This window comes from Silurus meridionalis, chromosome 14 (genome assembly GCF_014805685.1).
Source record: "Silurus meridionalis isolate SWU-2019-XX chromosome 14, ASM1480568v1, whole genome shotgun sequence".
NCBI lineage: Eukaryota > Metazoa > Chordata > Actinopteri > Siluriformes > Siluridae > Silurus > Silurus meridionalis.
This window is the reverse complement of record NC_060897.1, coordinates 20,766,519-20,786,522: the sequence shown is the minus strand read 5'-3', so window position 1 is coordinate 20,786,522 and position 20,004 is coordinate 20,766,519. Positions and strand designations below refer to the sequence as shown.

The window sequence follows — 20,004 nt, the reverse complement described above, 5'->3', positions numbered from 1 at the left end:
AAAGTCTACATCCTTTTGATCAATTGAGCAAACTTAATTAACTATGTGGTTTTGCTGTGTTTTTATTCAGCCTCAAAAATTGTCATGTCTAAATTTATTAATACATGTATGCATGAATTTTATTTTGACATTTGTCTTTTCTTTGGTAACATTTTTGTGATTTTGTATTCGTGATTAGTAAGAAAGACACTTTAGAAGAGAAACTGAGGAACTTTCAGCTCAGCTCTCCTGGAGTTAAGTTTGTCAGGATTCTTGTCATTGGTGAAATTGGAGCAGGAAAGTCCAGCTTTATAAATTCTGTTAATAGTGTATTCCAAAATCGAATCACCTGTGAGGCTCTGGCTGATTCAACATCTGGAACCAGTTTCACAAAAACTGTAAGTCCCTTAACCTTATAGGTTAGAGGAAAAGTGCAGCGAAAGGCAATGTAAAAATAAGAACTAGTGAGAAAAGAAACTAAAAAGAAAAAAAGTGGAGAAAAGAATGAACAAGAAAAGCGTAAAGTGCACATTGTAAAGTGCACATGCACTCAAATCCTTCCCAAAGCTTCATTTTAAATATATTTATAAGAAAGCCTGTTTTTTCTCACTCACTAGGTGAATTCACAATGAACCATCCAGCATTCATTTTCTATCACTCTATTTTGGGAATAATTTTTTATTTATAAATTCAAGTCAACAAACCATTACTTAATTTTGTAAGAACTCCACGTTTGTTATAACAGTATCAACAGACACTTTAATATGATACTGAAAATATTTCAGACGCTTGTGATTTAATAAAAAAGCCACATTTTAAAGCTTTTCTGCAGGTTTTTGAATCTGAGTTGTGTAAAGTGGATGTTGGTGTCAGTGATCGAATCTCCACACACTCAGCTCAGTCCAAAACACACATCTGATAGAAGAGAAACAAAGTGTAAATGTTTCTGCACCTCTAGAGGGCAGTAGTTCACTTCTACTGAGGTCCAACTGATGAAACTTGCTTCGAATGAGAAAAGTATTATCTCTCAGAACTAGGAGAAGAGCTTTCATCTGAATAACAACAGCAAAAACACAGAACATTTAAATTCAGACAACTTATAAAACATATATACAGTATTATATTTAATTATATTTAGTGACTTAAAATCCACTAATAAAATGTACATCTAAATTAGTAAACTGTAAAAGTGTTAAAACAAAGAGAAAGAGAACATTTAAAAGAAAGAAAATTTGAGGTTATTTATTCATTATATGAAATATGTTGATTAAAAATCTCCAAAAAAGAAGGAGATGTCTAAATTACCAGAGCTCTGAATGTAAATTGAATGTACACCAATTATTATAAACAGCACCTCAGCTGGTGAAAGTGTAAACTGTGACATGACTCTCATCGTTCCCTCATGCAAAATCAGCTTGTAGATGTTCATATTCTAGACCTGTCGATCTATTGGTTAAAAAACTGTCTATGCAAATCCGTCCTGTTATAATCTGCTCTGCATAACAAACCAGCTTGTTGTTCAGCTAAAGCTCATTTCAGCCAACTGAATTCCAGAGCTTCCAACCATCCCAGAGTTTAATTATGGGGCTGAGCGTCATTCAGCAGTGCATTTTTATACTCATGTTAGCACAAGGTACCTGAGACGTCTTTATATGTTTCTCAGAGAGTGTAGGATTGAATGCATTGATGATTATTTGGGATTGTTCTATTTTGCAGGTTTTTACAGTGATGAGATCAGAATGGACCAGTCTCCTGCTGTGGTGAAGAAACCTGGAGAATCTGTGAAGATCTCTTGTAAAATTAATGGCTTTGATATGACTGACTACTTCATCCACTGGATACGACAGAAACCAGGGAAAGCTCTGGAATGGATTGGTAGGATGAACGCAGGTAGTAATGATGCAACATATGCAGAGTCTTTGAAAAACCAGTTCGTTTTAACAGAAGACGTCTCAGCAAGCACACAGTACTTAGAGGCCAAGAGTCTGAGGACAGAGGACACTGCGGTTTATTACTGCGCCCGACAAGCCACAGTGACTGCAACTGAGGAAGCAGCTGTACAAAAACCACACACACATTTTTCACACAGCATTTTATTGAACAAGTCTTTACTGTTCATTCGAACACAAGATGAATAATCACCCTCTTTCTGTGGATTATTAATTGCTCATGTATTTACAATTACTTTTATTACAAACCAGAAACAAATAATGTGTTTTATAGACGGAAAATTGCTCTTTCATTGTCAGGAGGTGAAGTATTACTGCTGCATTTAGATTCTTTACAGGCTACAATGGTATAAACTAAACAAATATACACAACACCCTGCAACTAAACACTAAGCAATACAAAAGAATATAATGTGAAAGATCTGTTTCTGTTTTAAGGAATCATTCGTTTTGCTTATTTCACAGAGGTAATGAATTAAAACATTGTCTAATATAAAATGTGGGACATTTACACACACATCCACACCCTTCACCTCACAGTAATTCAACTTAATACTACAGTATATTACATAAATATTCACTCCCACAATGAGGAAAAGCACAGATATTGTCTCAGTGCTATTGTAACTTTGTGTCTACAGGTACACAGTTTTTCAGAAATATCTGCTTCCACTTTCACTCGTATAGAGACAGTCGTGGGCCACAGTGTTAATGAAGCACCTGAGCAGAAAACACTGACATCTAACTATAATTCTGCATCACTAATATCACATTACCTACATTTGTCCTCCAATGTACAATTGAATTGATGATGTTTTACCCAAATATTAGAGTGTTTCTTATAGTCTCTACTCCTCTAGGGACTGGACATGCAAATGAGACTTTCCCTTTATATAAGCACAGAGTCCAGCTGCATTATTTACACTTAGTTTGGAACTCAGGAAGAGCCATGCAACCACACATCACTTCTTGTTCCCACTATTGACCATAACCCGTGAGTAACAGCTTCTTTGTGCAGGTATCACTCATATAAATGATGTCATTATGTAGGAGTATGAAATGATGAAATGTATTTGACAGGTTGTGGATGTCAGACCCTAACCGAGTCAGCAAGAAGCAGGTGTATCTACACTGAACAAAAATATAAAAGCAAAACTTTTGTTTTTGCTCCCATTTTTCATGAGCTGAACTCAAAGATCTAACACTTTTTCTATGTACACAAAAAGCCTATTTCTCTGAAATATTGTTCACAAATCTGTCTAAATCTGTGTTAGTGAGCACTTCTCCTTTACAGAGATAATCCATCCACCTCACAGGTGTGGCACATCAAGATGCTGATTAGACAACATGATTATTGCACAGGTGTGCTTTAGTCTGGTCACAATAAAAGGCCACTCTATGTCATTCCATGACAGTCCAGCCAGGCCAGAGTCTCTCCATCAACTGCAAGGTTTCATATTCAGTCAGAACCGATAATACACATTGGATCTGACATCCTGCAGGAAAAACTCTTTAGTGGATTGGGTACATCAGTAATGGTGGGAGCACAGGTTACAGTGACAAACTGAAAAATTTGTTTCTCCAGAGACACGTCTACTAACACAATAACAATTCAAGACTGAAGACACAGCTGTATATTAATGCACTCATTTTACCCACACTAAGACACATCAACGACATCCCCATACAAAACCATCCTGTACAGAAAACTGTTCATCAGCAAAGGCAGAAAAATATTTGACCAGTTTGGTGCTCCCAACATGCTTCCTAATATTCCATGCAAATGAACATTTACACAGTCCATATCTGATTACTTTTCCACCTGAAGAACAAAGTAAAGTAAAAAAGACATTTCTATAAACTCTTGTGCATGTGCTGTAACTCACAAATGAGATCTTGTTATCACTTCTGTCATCAAAGTTATAAACAGTCTCTGGTTAGACAGAATTTTCTGTGACTGAAAACTGGAGACTACTAACTAATTGTTAATGTCCAATTACAGAACACAGAACCAAATGTGTCCATTAAATGTGAATGAAAAGTCACGTGTTAATAATGGATACTGATTCTGATGTTCAGAATCCCATTAAATATCCAATAAGATAAGGAGTGTCTTTATGCAAATGTCCTTCCTGTTATATATTTAAGCAACACAGACCAAGAGCTTTTACTGATTCTGCTTCAACACACACCATGATCTCTACATCACTACTGCTGCTGCTGCTGGCAGCCGTACACTGTAAGTGTTTCTACATTTAACATATAATACAGTTTTGGTTACTTTTTGCTTTTACAACATGAAAATTACTTTTCTTTAACAGGTGGTCACTGTGTTGAGCTGATCCAGACCAGATCCACAGTATTAACCACTGGTCAGTCACTGACTCTGACCTGTAAAGTGTCTGGATATTCAGTAACTGGTAGCAGCTACTGTACAAACTGGATACGACAACCTGCAGGAAAAACTCTGGAGTCGGTTGGAGAGATTTGCTATGATGGTAACAGTTACTACAGTGAGAAACTGAAAAGTAGGTTTCGAGTTACCAGAGACACGTCCAGCAACACAGTAACATTAACAGGACAGAACATGCAGACTGAAGACACAGCTGTGTATTACTGTGCTCGAAGCTCACAGTGATACACATCAACAACATCCCTGTACAAAAACACCTCATACAGTGTACATTATACCAGAATGTCCTAATGTCTCCTGTGCAGGAGACTCGCACAAGCACTTCCTCATGATCTATAAATATTCCCTCAGCAGAAAAATAAACACATTTATTGTCAACAACATCCATTCACACTCAGCACTCAGAAATGAACTCTTCATTCCAAACACTTTAAACTCCTCAAACTAGATGAAGTATTTAAATGTGATGTAAAAATTGCAGTATTGAATCATAGATTTTGAGTCATTCGGAAGTAAAAGGTTAAACGTGTTTCAATACTACTACAACTCCTTTCACCACTACAAACTCCTGGAATTAAAATCACCTGTAGGGGCAGCAGATCGCTATTTTTCTAAACAGCACTTATGAAACTATGAATTACCAATGACCTCCTCAGGTATTGTTAGCCAACAGGTTACTGGTGGAAATAGGGCTGCTGTTGGCCAAAGAGGGGATGGAGAGGAGGAAGACATCTAGAGAGACATCTAGGAAAGGAGAAGTGTAGTAGAAAGGAAGTTAGTGTTGGTACTTTAAATGTTGGTACTATGACTGGTAAAGGGAGAGCGGTAGCTGGATCAGACAGGCACCTGGAAAAGGGCTGGAATTTGTTGCAAATATATATGATGGTAGCAACATACATTAATCCAGTGCAGTTAACGGCCGCTTCACCATCTCCAGAGACAACAGTAAGATGCAGGTGTATCTGCAGATTAACAGCATGAGGACAGAAGACACTGCAGTGTATTACTGCACCCGACACACACAGTGATACTTCTCCTTAAACATCAGTACAAAATCGTGCTGTAGTCACGTGACAAACTCTCATTTACATAAACAGTGTGTTCAAAGAATCAGATTATCTATAAGTAACATTTATTATTTAATATAATATATATACAGTATATTATTTCATTTTCATTGTTGAAATCTTTCTTTTCACAGATGTGTTCTGTGCTACTGAGCTCATCCAGCCAGACTCAGTGCTTCTAAAGCCAGGAGAGACTTTATCCATCACCTGTAGAGTGTCTGGAGCTTCTATCACTGATAGCAGCAATCACTTTGGAACAGCTTGGATTCGACAACCTGCAGGAAAAGCTCTGGAGTGGATTGGATTCATCAATAGTGGTGGGAGCCTATATTACAGTGACAAACTAAAAAATAAGTTCAGCATCTCCAGAGACACGTCTACTAACACATTAACTATTCGAGGACAGAACATACAGGCTGAAGACACAGCTGTGTATTACTGCACATGCGCAAGGATTCATTTTTCACATAATAAGTTTAGGACACCAAACATCTAATGCATTGAAGTGATGGATCACTGAGCAACCAGTGAAAAATAACAGCTAATATATAGATCTCTAAATAAAACCAAAATATCTAACCAAGGAATTTTCTTAGCCATCGGTTAAATGTATACATATTCACTAGACTCTGTAACCAATAGAGAAAGCAGTTCAAACCTCTGAAAAACACCGACACTGATTATAATAAGGGGCAATAAGGGGCTTTTGTGCTTTGTGTCTCCTGAAATCTAACAGTTACAATTCAGAATTATTTCTATAATGTGTTTATGTGAGACATTGAACACGGTGACTGTATCTTATAGTCACATTTTCACAGAGTAGGTGATTATTGAATACATAAACTACATACATTAAGAATGAAAATTAAAATTAATCATTGAATTAATTTGTAACTTCATCCCACCGCCCTGTCATTGCTTATTTTCCCAGAACAGCGCCCCCTGCTGTGATTTATTCCTTATTTAATGGAGTTATATTCTAGTGTGTTTCCTTGTTCACCTGACAGTCCATAATCTTCTCATTCACAACTGTCTTAATCTTCTTAATTGTTAAAACATTACATCAAACAGGAATAAAATACACATGCAATATAAAGTCTCAGATTCATTTAGTGTATATGTTTAATGCCAGATAGGATTTATTAGAAAGATAGGGAGGTTTCTCATATAGACAAATCCATCAAATTTATAAGATTTATATATATGTAAAATTTATATATATATATATATAGGATAAAGTGTTTCTATGCAAATGCCCTTTCCTGTTATATTTTTAGGAAACACACACCAAGAGCTTTTACTGATTCTGCTTCAACACACACCATGATCTCTACTTCCCTACTGCTGTTGCTGCTGCTGGCACACACACACACTATATAAATGTGGGATGTAACTGTGACGTATCTCTGCACTGAACACAGCTTCTGTGGAAAGTTTATGCAAATCTTTATCCCCTCTTGTAATATTAACAGCGTGAATATGTAGAGAGGAAGATCTTCTCATTATTCCTCCTTCAGCACAAACATGTTGTCTTCAGTTCCGTTGCTTCTTCTGGCTCTCGTCCCCTGTAAGTGTTTGATTTCAGCTTTATTAGTTCATCTGATCATTTCAGTTCAACATGTGAACCTTTTCTTTTTCTCTTTTCACAGATGTGTTCTGTGCTACTGAGCTCATCCAGCCAGACTCAGTGCTTCTAAAGCCAGGAGAGACTTTATCCATCACCTGTAGAGTGTCTGGAGCTTCTATCACTGATAGCAGCAATCACTTTGGAACAGCTTGGATTCGACAACCTGCAGGAAAAGCTCTGGAGTGGATTGGGTACATGGGTTGGAATGGGAACACAGCTTACAGTGACAAACTGAAAAATAAGTTCAGCATCTCCAGAGACACGTCTACTAACACAATAACAATTCGAGGACAGAACATGCAGACTGAAGACACAGCTGTGTATTACTGCGCTCGGAGACACAGTGAGACACATCACCAACATCCCTGTACAAAAACATCCTGTACAGAAAACTGTTCATCAGCAAATGCAGAATGAGTAAACAGGACTTTTATTCTTCAAGTGAACTGTACCTGCATCTGATGATCTTTCCTAAACCACCACACATACAATACATTTTGTTCCTTTTACGTCACAATTAAAATATTACATGCTGAAATAATAAATGATAATAAATGTAATATCATCCATACTGTTGTTAATTTATCAAAGACTAAACAAAGTCATGCAAATTAAACCTCCTATAAAATATTTGAGGGAGAAGTCAGATTCTGTGTTCAGCTTCCACTAAACCATGTTCTCTACATTTCTCCTCCTGCTGTTAACAGCTGCATCTGGTAATTATGTGAAGAAATTTGGAGATATACAAATAATTGTGTTCATTATTAATGTTTAAAAGAATGCACCTGAATAATTACATGATTGTTTGTTCACAGGAATTAAATTATTGAACATGTTTAAACTGCAGTGATGGTGGTTAAGCCTGGAGAATCATCTTCAGTCATCAGTAAGATCACTAAATATTCAGCCACAAGTTATTGTACTAACTGGTTACAACACACATCAGGAAAAGTGCTGGAATGGATCAGCTGGTACTGCAACTCCAGTGATACTGACATTAAAGATTCACTAAAGAACAATATCCATTTCTCAGCTGAGGCCTCCAGCAACACTGTGATCTTACTGTACATGGGCAACACTTTCAGGCTGAGGACACAGTTGTGTATTATTATATTATATATTAGATTAGATTATTAGATTCGATTTTTTTAACTTCTAATTTTCTGACAAAACTTGGACTGGCTCACAGTCATTAAATTTCATGAGGTTGTGTGGACTTGCGCTTGTTCATCACATCATTTTTACTGCATTAATGAATTCAGCTTGAACTTCATATCAGATAGTGAACCAATGACCCGAAATCATCTGGTAAACAACAGATATTTCCAGTAAAGAGATGATTTCATGGTTCCATAAATGATTGCTAGATGGCCAGGCCCTAAAGCAGCAAAGCCTCAATACACCATCATACTACCACCATCATGTGTTTGTCTATTTGTATGCTGTTCTTATTCTAGAATGCAGCGTCAACATTAAAACAGATTTGAAAAGAAAATTAACAGAATCAACTCCAAATACTTGAGTTCTTCGTAGCAGGATTATCAGTTGTAAGATATTAAACAATTAGGTTAAAAGTACTACAGCAGATTATACTATACAAGCTGTATAGCTTTCTTCTTCATTTCAATATTATGGACAGTTTTGTCTAGATTCATTGCATATAATTACAAAGGAGGTTTTTTTTTTGCCAATTTACCAAAATGTGAGTGCATAAATCCTAATGCAAGACTGTATTCTACTTTTTATTAGCCTCAAGTTTAGATTTTTGTCTTTTTTTAATGAGAAAAGAAAGGAATATTAAAATCAGACAGAAAAAGAAGATACACACATTTAGTATGTTTAGTCATGTATCTGTATTGACATTGGTTATTCATGGATCCAGGAAGGGATACTGATACTGATATGTAGGAATGCTTTAAATGTCCCCTAAGATAAGGAGTGTCTTCATGCAAATGTCCTCCCCTCTTATATATTTAAGCAGCACAGACCAAGAGCTTTTACTGATTCTGCTTCAACACACACCATGATCTCTACATCACTACTGCTGCTGCTGCTGGCAGCCGTACACTGTAAGTGTTTCTACATTTAACATATAATACAGTTTTGGTTACATATAGGTTTTTGATTTTATAACATGTAAATAACTTATTTTTAACAGGTGGTCTCTGTGTTGAGCTGATCCAGACCAGATCCACAGTAATAACCCCTGGTCAGTCACTGACTCTGAGCTGTAAAGTGTCTGGATATTCAGTAACAAGTACCTACTGTACACACTGGATACGACAACCTGCAGGAAAAACTCTGGAGTGGATCGGACGCATATGTTATGATGGGAGCACTGCCTACAGTGAGAAACTGAAAAGCAGCTTTCAGGTTACCAGAGACACGTCCAGCAACACAGTCACATTAACAGGACAGAACATGCAGACTGAAGACACAGCTGTGTATTACTGCGCTCGTGACACACAGTGATACACATCAACAACATCCCTGTACAAAAACATCCTGTACAGAAAACTGTTCATAAGCAAAATCAGAAATACAACATTTTATCAGTTTGGTGTGTTTTGTGTCATGTTTCTCCATGAACAGTGGACAAAATTCTCAGTGAACGCTGTTCATCATGTTTTAAAACTCTGTTTGGTTCTTTTATTTTACAAAAATCTATATTAAATGTGTGAACTATATCCAAGCACACACAATACCAGTCCTGCACAAGTGAAAACTCCCAACATGCTCCTTAATTTAATTTCAATAATAATTCTGCAGTGCAGTAAAATATCTGATTACTTATAAGCATGAATATTTCTTTACTTGCATCCCACTCAATTGTTTGACAGAATGAAGAGGTCATGGTTATGTGTTGATTGCTAATTTTTCACTTGGATTATTGTGAAACCTCAAATAAAATTAATCTAAACACAGAAATATAAATGAAACCGTTCACATGTGAAAACACAATAGGATGATAGGAGGCGCTGTTGTATGGCGTTACTCATACTATTATATCATTTCTGCTCTTCAGTTTTAAAGTCATATAAAAACACCATCAGCAAGTACAGCATTACTCCTCCCTGTCATCATCATGAAATTCATTAATAGAAGAACAAATTAAAATGAAGAAGCTGTTTTTATAAACTCTTGTACATGTGCTGTTCCTCATAATGCCTTTATTCCTGACAATCACTTGTTCACTTTACTCTTCTTGAGGATGACATCATATGTGTCACATTTTCTTATTTTCCTGAAAACACCTGCCAGTCCAAAACCTCCCCATCTACACCTGTCTTTATCTTCTAATTTGGTAAAACATAACATCAAACACGAATCATGAAATATTTAATAAAATGCACATGCAATATAAATAATCAGATTACTGTATATGTACAATGCCATGTTAGTCACATTAGAGAGATAAAGACGTTTTCTCATATAGACAAATCCATCAAATGTCCCCTAAGATAAGGAGTGTCTTTATGCAAATGTCCTTCACTGTTATATATTTAAGCAACACAGACCAAGAGCTTTTACTGATTCTGCTTCAACACACACCATGATCTCTACATCACTACTGCTGCTGCTGGCAGCCGTACACTGTAAGTGTTTCTACATTTAACATATAATACAGTTTTGATTATTTACAGCTTTTTGAATTTATAACATGTAAATAACTTTTCTTTAACAGGTGGTCTCTGTGTTGAGCTGATCCAGACCAGATCCACAGTATTAACCCCTGGTCAGTCACTGACTCTGACCTGTAAAGTGTCTGGATATTCAGTAACAAGTACCTACTGTACACACTGGATACGACAACCTGCAGGAAAAACTCTGGAGTGGATCGGATACATATGTTATGATGGTAGCACTTACTACAGTGAGAAACTGAAAAGCAGGTTTCAGGTTACCAGAGACACGTCCAGCAACACAGTAACATTAACAGGACAGAACATGCAGACTGAAGACACAGCTGTGTATTACTGCGCTCGTGACCCACAGTGATACACATCAACAACATCCCTGTACAAAAACACCTCATACAGTGTACATTATATATACTATCTATCTATCTATCTATCTATCTATCTATCTATCTATCTATCTATCTATCTATCTATCTATCTATCTATCTATCTATCTATCTATCTATCTATCTATCTATCTATCTTAAAATAAAATTCAATATTACCTCTATGAAATTGCTGCTTTTCAATCTGAATAATCTTTTATACACAAGACACAGGATTTGAAATGTATTCGTTCTTGATCTGTATTTCTGCTCCACATCAGAAGTGTTTTTTTTTCTTTACAGCAAGAACCTTGTAACCCATTTCTTCCAAATGTCTTATTCTTGTTCTATGTTGAAACTTTTGTGACTTTAGAGGGCAGTCTGTTCAAACTCATCTGTTTTAATCTGTTGCTTTCTGCACATTTAGGTGATTTTTCTCTTTTACACTCTGCTATGATCAGCATCATGACACTCAGATTAAACAGAATTACATACAACATGTAGATCCTGATTTCATGGAAAATTTCATAAGGAGCAAAATGACATTGTCTAATTTATATATACATTCATATTTAAACGTCTAATTAATTTGATGGTACAGTGTATAAATACTGTAAATTAATTTTGGAGACATTATTATTCAGTTTATTATTATGCATTTTGAAAGGTTTAATTACATAAGTAACGGTTCTTCCAAGTAAATGGTTCTACAGAATGTTTCCAGTGATCCAGATCCACTAAAGAAAATGCATTTGGACTCATTTCATGTAAGTTTCAGACTTTTCATATGATGATTACTTAGAAGTGTTAGTGACCCATTCTGTTATTATAAACATTACAACATAACATTACCTAATTCAACTCTTCTCTTTCAGATTGTTATGGACAGTCCCTGATCTCCTCTGCTTCTGTGGTGAAGAGACCTGGAGAGTCAGTCACTGTGTCCTGTACTGTCTCTGGATTCAAGGACTGGAGTGGATTGAATACACTGGCACTGGATTCTCTCAGTCTCTACAGGGACAATTCTCCCCCACTACAGACACCAATAAAAACATGCTGTATCTAGAAGTGAAGAGTCTGAAAGCTGAAGACACGGCTGTATATTACTGACACGATACAACAGACTGCAGAGCTGTACAACAACTTACACAAACACGTCCTCATGAGCTGTAAATATTCCCTCAGCAGGAAACTGAACCCCACAGACATTTATTATAAACACAATTGTTTTATTTCTCCTTTTCTCTTCCTCCATTAACAGACAAAATTCTTTGTTTTATTCTCTCTGGCTGGTGCTTAAGGCTGAAGACAAACGCAAAATGAAATGACATAAAATTATAAATGGTTTTAAACTGTGACACATTGATTTAAAGAAATTCTTCAAAAGTGATAATGGAATAAAATTTCGAATAAATAAGAAAAATGATATTTTATATATATAATAATCATTTAATAATCAATTATTCATTAAAAATAAAAAAAAAAACTTTATGAATAAAAAATGTTTCAAAATGGAGAAATGCTGTACTCCTTAAAAAAATCTAGAACTCATACTGCATGCAAATCCCCCCAACCTCAGACAGATATAAATACACTGCAAGTCCACAGCAGTCTGTGTATTTGGTTGAGTACAACAGAGGAATCATGAACTGGCCTCTTCTTCTCCTTCTGATATCCCCTGTGTCCTGTGAGTAAACACGTCTCTCCACACCTTACTCACTTTTTTATACGCTCCATATTTCAGTCTAAATTGATATGAATAGTGTTTAATAGCTTCTGTATGTTTTATTGCTCTCCTCTTCTCAGATGTGTGTGGCATCAGTCTGACCTCGTCTCCTGCTGAGGTTAAACCTCCCGGATCCTCAGTGAAGTTGTCCTGTCAGATTTCTGGCTATCAGCTCTCTAGCTATGGCACAGGCTGGATCAGGCAGCCTCCAGGAAAAGCCTTGGAGTGGATCGGGATCATATGGGGTGGTGGAAGCATAGACTCTGGAGCTTCTTTTAAAAGTCGCTTCAGCATCTCCAGAGACACGAGCAAGAATGTGCTTTACTTGGATATCAGCAACCTGGTGGCAGAAGACACTGGTGTTTATTATTGTGCAAAGACACACAGCTGTACACCTCAGTGAGAGGACTGTACAAAACTAAACCTCAAATATGTGATGTTTATTTTCAATTCAAACTCACATCCTATATACATACAGAAATATGAAATCATTAGAGACGAGATAAATTTCATTTGTGTATATTTTTAGTTTTGTATATTTATATATCTTCAGCCCCATTAGAACTGCGTGATTATGCTTTTCATTACATCCTCTGAGAGGCGCTCTTTCTCCACATGCACAATATCTTACAGCACATGGGGAGGTTCAAATGATTGAGAGATGAAAAGGACAGAAAGAGGACTGATGTCCTCCTGGAATTCTTCTTCAATCTATTTACATTTGAATCTCCTCTTCATGATTTAAATATATTTGAAATACATTTTCCTCCCATCATCAGCAGATAAGCAAATCCAAGCATCAGGGCTGAACATCACTCTATTTCTGTGTATTCATTCACCATGTGTTTTCCTCCACAGATGTGTATGGTGAGGACCTGATTCAGCCTGCTTCAATGACAGTCCAGCCAGGCCAGAGTCTCTCCATCAACTACAAGGATTCATATTCACTTACTACAAGTTTTCATTCACCTTTGATCCGAGAACTTCCAGTAACAGTGTGACCTTACAGGGAAAGAACATGCAGGCTAAAGACACAGCTGTGTATTACTGCACTCAAAGACCAGACTGTGACAAATCAAGCAGCAGCACTGCACATAAACATCATCACCATCATTAAAATTCAGTTCTGCATTTAAAGAATCACGATATTTACCTGAGTAACTGATCCCCTCATTACAAACACTTCAACCCAGACATTAACTTCATTTCCTCATTTAACACAAACTAATACATTTTGATCAGTTGAGTTCAGAATATTTTATTATTTTAACTATTTCAGCTGTTTTAATGAAACTAATATCACAGATTACATTCCACTTGCTTTACATGTTTAAAAACTAATAACCAAACCTAATCTTGAAAATCTTCAACATGCCCCCAAGTGTTTCATTCCTCACAGAAACTTTTACTGAGCTCCTCTACTTCTGTTGGATTTCACTGAGACACTTTTTGTGTTATTCAGTGATTATCAGTGATCAGAAATCTTCATGTAGTTCTGAGTGTTACAGTGACACACAGTGATGGACTAAAAGGACATGATATCTAATGAGTAAAGAGCAGTTATGGACTTGACAGCATGAAACACAGCTGGAGTCTTACAGTAAGTGTTTTCTCTTCATGGTTATTCCTCTGTGAATCTTTTGACATCTCTAGTGGGCGTGTCATGAAAACCAAATCCTGCATTTGAACCATTTATATTGATACATTCAGCTCGACAACACAGCAGCAGTTTGTGTTCATTTCCAGCAACAGGAATTGTGTTCATTCTTTGAGATGGGACCAGGCAGAGTTTTGAGTTACTTTACTTTAGCAATGTTTATTCAATGTTAGTATTATTATTTATTTCATATAGAGAAACATTGCCATTATTTTTCATACTTTTTATCACACTTTAATTTGTGTATTGATGTATTTCAGATTCCTGCAGTCAGACACTGATCGAGTCTGATTCAGTGATCATCAAACCTGATCAGTCTCATAAACTGACCTGCACAGCTTCTGGATTTACCTTTGCTGACTATTATATGGCTTGGATCAGACAGGCACCTGGAAAAGGGCTGGAATTTGTTGCAACTATGTACACCACTAGTTACATCTATTATTCGAACGCAGTTAAAGGCCGCTTCACCATCTCCAGAGACAACAGTAAGATGCAGGTGTATCTGCACATGAACAGCGTGAGGACAGAAGACACTGCAGTGTATTACTGTGCACGAGACACACAGTGATACTTCTCCTTAAACATCAGTACAAAAACACACGCCTGCATTAGTCACATTAGTCACATTTTTATCAACAGTGTATTCAAAGAGTTTAAAGAAGCAAAATCTTTACACTGTCCATGAATGAAATGTTACCACTTGCTGTCTTCTGGATATTAATAATAGTATATGATTACTTAAGACATTTCTAAATATATATGAAGGATGAAACAGAGCTTAAAGCCATAACACTTTCAAATCTGGGTTTATAAAATAAAATAATATATTTACTATATTTCATGCTCACATAAGCACGTTTATTTACTACAGATTTTAACAATATACTGTCCAATAAGAGAAGTTTGTTATAATTTGGACATCCAGTTTCCATGAGTAACAAAGTTTGTAATCATTTACAGTCTAAATGTAGCTTATATATTCAGTCATTAATAAATACAAACAAAGTTGACCACCAAAGAACATTTTTATTGTAATTATTGAAACCTGTAGAAGACCAGCAGGCTGTTTTAAATGGATCAGAATAACAATATGCAAATGCGTGTGAAAAATCACCCCTTACAGCTACATATAGAGAAACCTCAGACTCAGTCAGTCAGACTCTGGAGAATTCAGCACTGCTTTCAGTTCTACAATGTTCTTTAAATTGTTGCTGCTGCTGGCAGCTTCATCCTGTGAGTTTCCCTTCAGTGATGAACTCAGAGCTGCTAGTAAATGATTGCAGTTCTGTCCTACTTTATATACATTTGTGACTGAAATTGTGACATCTCTTGTTATTTGTTTCAGATGTGGAATGTGCAGTAGAACTCACTCAGGTCTCCTCAGTGATGTTAAAGCCAGGAGATTCTTTAACCCTCAGCTGTAAAGTATCCGGTTACTCTGTTACTGATAACAGCTACGCCACAGGTTGGATTCGACACCCTGCAGGAAAACTCTGGAATGGATAAATTACATTTGGGGTGGTGGAGGAATAACTCAAAAAGAGTCTCTGAAAAGCAAGTTCAGTATTTCTAAAGACGGCTCCAGCAGCACAGTGACTCTGAGAGGACAGAACATGCAGACTGAAGACACAGCTGTGTATTACTGCGCTCGAAGATCACAGTGATACACATCAACAACATCTCTGTACAAAAACATCCTGTACATAAGTGATAATTTATTTCATTTTACACAAAAATCTAGATAAAATGTGTGAACTATATCCAAGCTCGTACATTAACAATCTTCTGGTACTGCATTTGCTTACAACTTCTTCTTACAGAACTTCTTCACCTGAATTCTTTTTCACCTTCATCATTTGTTTGACAGGATGAAGAGGTTATCATTATGTGCAACTTTGTTTACTTGGATTCTTTTGAAACATCAAATTTAATTAATCCAAACAATGAATTGTAAATGAAACAGTTTAATCCATATGTAAACACACACTATTTGACGATAGGGGGCGGTGTTGTACCGTGTTGCTCCACACCATTATATCATTTCTGCTTCTCAGTTTTGAAGTCATATAAAACACCATCAGCAACTACAGCATTACTGCTCCCTGTCATCATCATGTAATTTATTAATAGAAGAACAAAGTAAAGTGAGGAAGACATTTCTAAATATATATGAAGGATGAAACAGAGCTTAAAGCCATAACACTTTCAAATCTGGGTTTATAAAATAAAATAATATATTTACTATATTTCATGCTCACATAAGCACGTTTATTTACTACATGTTTTAACAATATACTGTCCAATAAGAGAAATTTGTTATAATTTGGACATCCAGTTTCCATGAGTAACAAAGTTTGTAATCATTTACAGTCTAAATGTAGCTTATATATTCAGTAATTAATAAATACAAACAAAGTTGACCACCAAAGAACATTTTTATTGTAATTATTGAAACCTGTAGAAGACCAGCAGGCTGTTTTAAATAGATCAGAATAACAATATGCAAATGCGTGTGAAAAATCACCCTTACAGCTACATATAGAGAAACATTGCCATTATTTTTAATATTTTTTATCACACTTTAATTTGTGTATTGATGTATTTCAGATTCCTGCAGTCAGACACTGATCGAGTCTGATTCAGTGATCATCAAACCTGATCAGTCTCATAAACTGACCTGCACAGCTTCTGGATTTACCTTTGCTGACTATTATATGGCTTGGATCAGACAGGCACCTGGAAAAGGGCTGGAATTTGTTGCAACTATGTACACCACTAGTTACATCTATTATTCGAATGCAGTTAAAGGCCGCTTCACCATCTCCAGAGACAACAGTAAGATGCAGGTGTATCTGCACATGAACAGCGTGAGGACTGAAGACACAGCTGTGTATTACTGCGCTCGAAGATCACAGTGATACACATCAACAACATCTCTGTACAAAAACATACTGTACATAAGTGATAATTTATTTCATTTTACACAAAAATCTAGATAAAATGTGTGAACTATATCCAAGCTCGTACATTAACAATCTTCTGGTACTGCATTTGCTTACAATACTTCATCTCACAATACTTCTTCACCTGAATTCTTTTTCACCTGCATAAATTGTTTGACAGTATGAAGAGGTTATCATTATGTACAACTTTGTTTACTTGGATTTTTTTGAAAGATCAAATTAAATTAATCTAAACAATGAATTGTAAATGAAACATTTTAACCCATATGTAAATACACAGTATTTGACGATGGGAGCGGTGTTGTACTGTGTTGCTCCACACCATTACATCATTTCTGCTTCTCAGTTTTGAAGTCATATAAAACACCATCAGCAACTACAGCATTACTGCTCCCTGTCATCATCATGTAATTTATTAATAGAAGAACAAAGTAAAGTGAGGAAGACATTTCTATAAAGTTTTGTACATGTGTTGTACCTCATAATGCCTTTATTCCTGACATAATCACAGCAATTGTGTGTTCATGCAGTATTTATGTGCAGCTGAGTTGAGTTCATCAGCCGAATCTCATCAACACTCAGCATGGAGATTAATTATGGCTAGAGGACTGGCTGTAGGTTCTGGTATCAGACTATACCTCAGTGCTGCTTTCAAATCTGATTGGTCAGAAGGTTAACAGTTGTATTCTTTATTGGCAGCCAAACAATAATTGTCATCTATTCATCACAGGATTATTATAATGTGCACTTTCTACAACACTTCTTAAAACCAAACTTTAAAATTTCCAAAGAGCTGTTGCTTTCCAATTTCTCAGTAACATGCCAAATTACATCCTTTTTTACTCCAAGTCTGATGATGAAAAGGCAGTTTATACTATAACAAGAAATAATAAGAAGTAAGTTTACATTAAAAGTGAAAGCTCTGAAAACACTGACACTGATAGAACAATAAGAAAATAAGAATTCAGAACAATTTCTATGATGTTTATGTGAGACATCTAACACAGAGACTGTCTCTTATAGTCACATTTCCACAGAGTATGTGATTATTGAATTCATACACTACATTCACCAAGACTGGAAATAAAAATATGAATAATTGAATGACACATTTGTGTTGTTCAGTGATTATCAGTGAAGCTTCATGTAGTTCTATTCCTCTGTGACTTTTTTACGTCTCTAGTGGGCGTGTCATGCAAACCAAATCCTGCCTTTGAACCATTTATGCTGCTACAATCAGCTCAAAAACACAGCAGCAGTTTGTGTTCATTTCCAGCAACAGGAATTGTTTTTCATTCTTTGAGATGGGACTTAAGATGGGAGTTTTCAGTTACTTTACTTTAGCAATGTTAATTCAATGTTAGTATTATTATTTATTTCAAATAACAAAATTAAAGATTTTTTTTTAATTGTTTATACTTTTCACATTTTTTAACACTTTCAATTGTGTATTGTTGTATTTTCAGATTCCTGCAGTCAGACACTGATCCAGTCTGATTCACTGATCATCAAACCTGATCAGTCTCTGATCTGCACAGCTTCTGGATTACACTTTAGTAACTACTGGATGGCTTGGATCAGACAGGAGCCTGGAAAAGGGCTGGAATTTGTTGCAACTATCTCACATGATAGTGCTAACAAGTATTACTCCAGTGCAGTTAACGGGCGCTTCACCATCTCCAGAGACAACAGTAAGATGCAGGTGTATCTGCAGATGAACAGCGTGAGGACAGAAGACACTGCAGTGTATTACTGCACCCGGCACACACAGTGATACTTCTCCTTTGACATCAATACAAAAACTGATCAAGACATTTCTTGATTAAACAGTACATAAAGATACCAGAGCTCAAAGCCATAACACTTTAAAATCAAAGTCAATAAAATAGATTTATAAAAAATAAAATAATATTCACAGTAAATTATGTTTGTGAAGGGAGATGACAGAGACAGCATAGAGCGCCCCCTGTGTGTTTTCTTTATTTTACAAAAGCACAGCATTTTGTTGTTATTTTGAGTGTATACAAATAAGGACCTTTAAATATTTGAATGATGTATTGCTCTTATCTGTACAATCAAAAAAAGACCAACATTTAAGTTCGTTATAAGGAAAAAATCCAACAAAACACACCGGCACGTTTGTCGACCCCCAGAGGGTTAATTGTGCATCATGGCGTATTTTGGTGTTTAATGTAAGACTTGGTGCATCAACAAGACAGCACTTAATCTCCTCCTATAACATTTCACAAGATTGGAGAACACAGAGAGAGGATTTTGACCATTCTTCTTTGCACAATCTTTCTAGATCATCCAGTGTCCTGGGTCCTCTTATGCACTCTTCTCTTTAGCTCGCCCCACAGGTTTTCGATTGGGTTGAGGTCTGGGGACTGAGATGGCCATGGGAGGACCTTGAGTTTGTGACTGCTGAACCACTTTTGTGTAGATTTTGCCACATGTTTTGGATCATTATCCTGCTGAAAGACCCAATGACGACCCATCTTCAGCTTTCTGGCAGAGGCCATCAGGTTTTTATTTAAAATATCCTAGTACTTCAAAGCGTTCATAATGCCATGCACCCTAACAAGGTTCCCAGGGCCTTTGGAAGAGAAACAGG

The 20,004-nt window shown here is 36.2% G+C and overlaps 1 protein-coding gene, 1 pseudogene and 6 gene segments (V, D, J or C); 7 read left to right on the top strand and 1 right to left on the bottom strand.

The window, feature by feature from the left end:
* The window catches only part of ighd (immunoglobulin heavy constant delta), a 111,774-nt gene that overhangs the window by 60,879 nt on the left and 30,891 nt on the right, over positions 1-20,004 (bottom strand).
* Positions 1,480-2,201, top strand: LOC124396443. The segment is given in 2 exon segments: positions 1,480-1,612; positions 1,696-2,201. Coding segments are annotated over 2 exon segments (474 nt in total).
* LOC124396465 lies at positions 4,071-4,590 on the top strand. The segment is given in 2 exon segments: positions 4,071-4,167; positions 4,250-4,590. Coding segments are annotated over 2 exon segments (363 nt in total).
* Positions 6,760-7,551, top strand: LOC124396451. The segment is given in 2 exon segments: positions 6,760-6,975; positions 7,058-7,551. Coding segments are annotated over 2 exon segments (438 nt in total).
* LOC124396471 lies at positions 9,025-9,595 on the top strand. The segment is given in 2 exon segments: positions 9,025-9,104; positions 9,194-9,595. Coding segments are annotated over 2 exon segments (360 nt in total).
* Positions 12,584-13,175, top strand: LOC124396449. The segment is given in 2 exon segments: positions 12,584-12,728; positions 12,848-13,175. Coding segments are annotated over 2 exon segments (453 nt in total).
* On the top strand, positions 15,547-16,096 carry LOC124396468 (annotated as a pseudogene).
* Positions 18,587-19,588, top strand: LOC124396467. The segment is given in 2 exon segments: positions 18,587-18,749; positions 18,857-19,588. Coding segments are annotated over 2 exon segments (363 nt in total).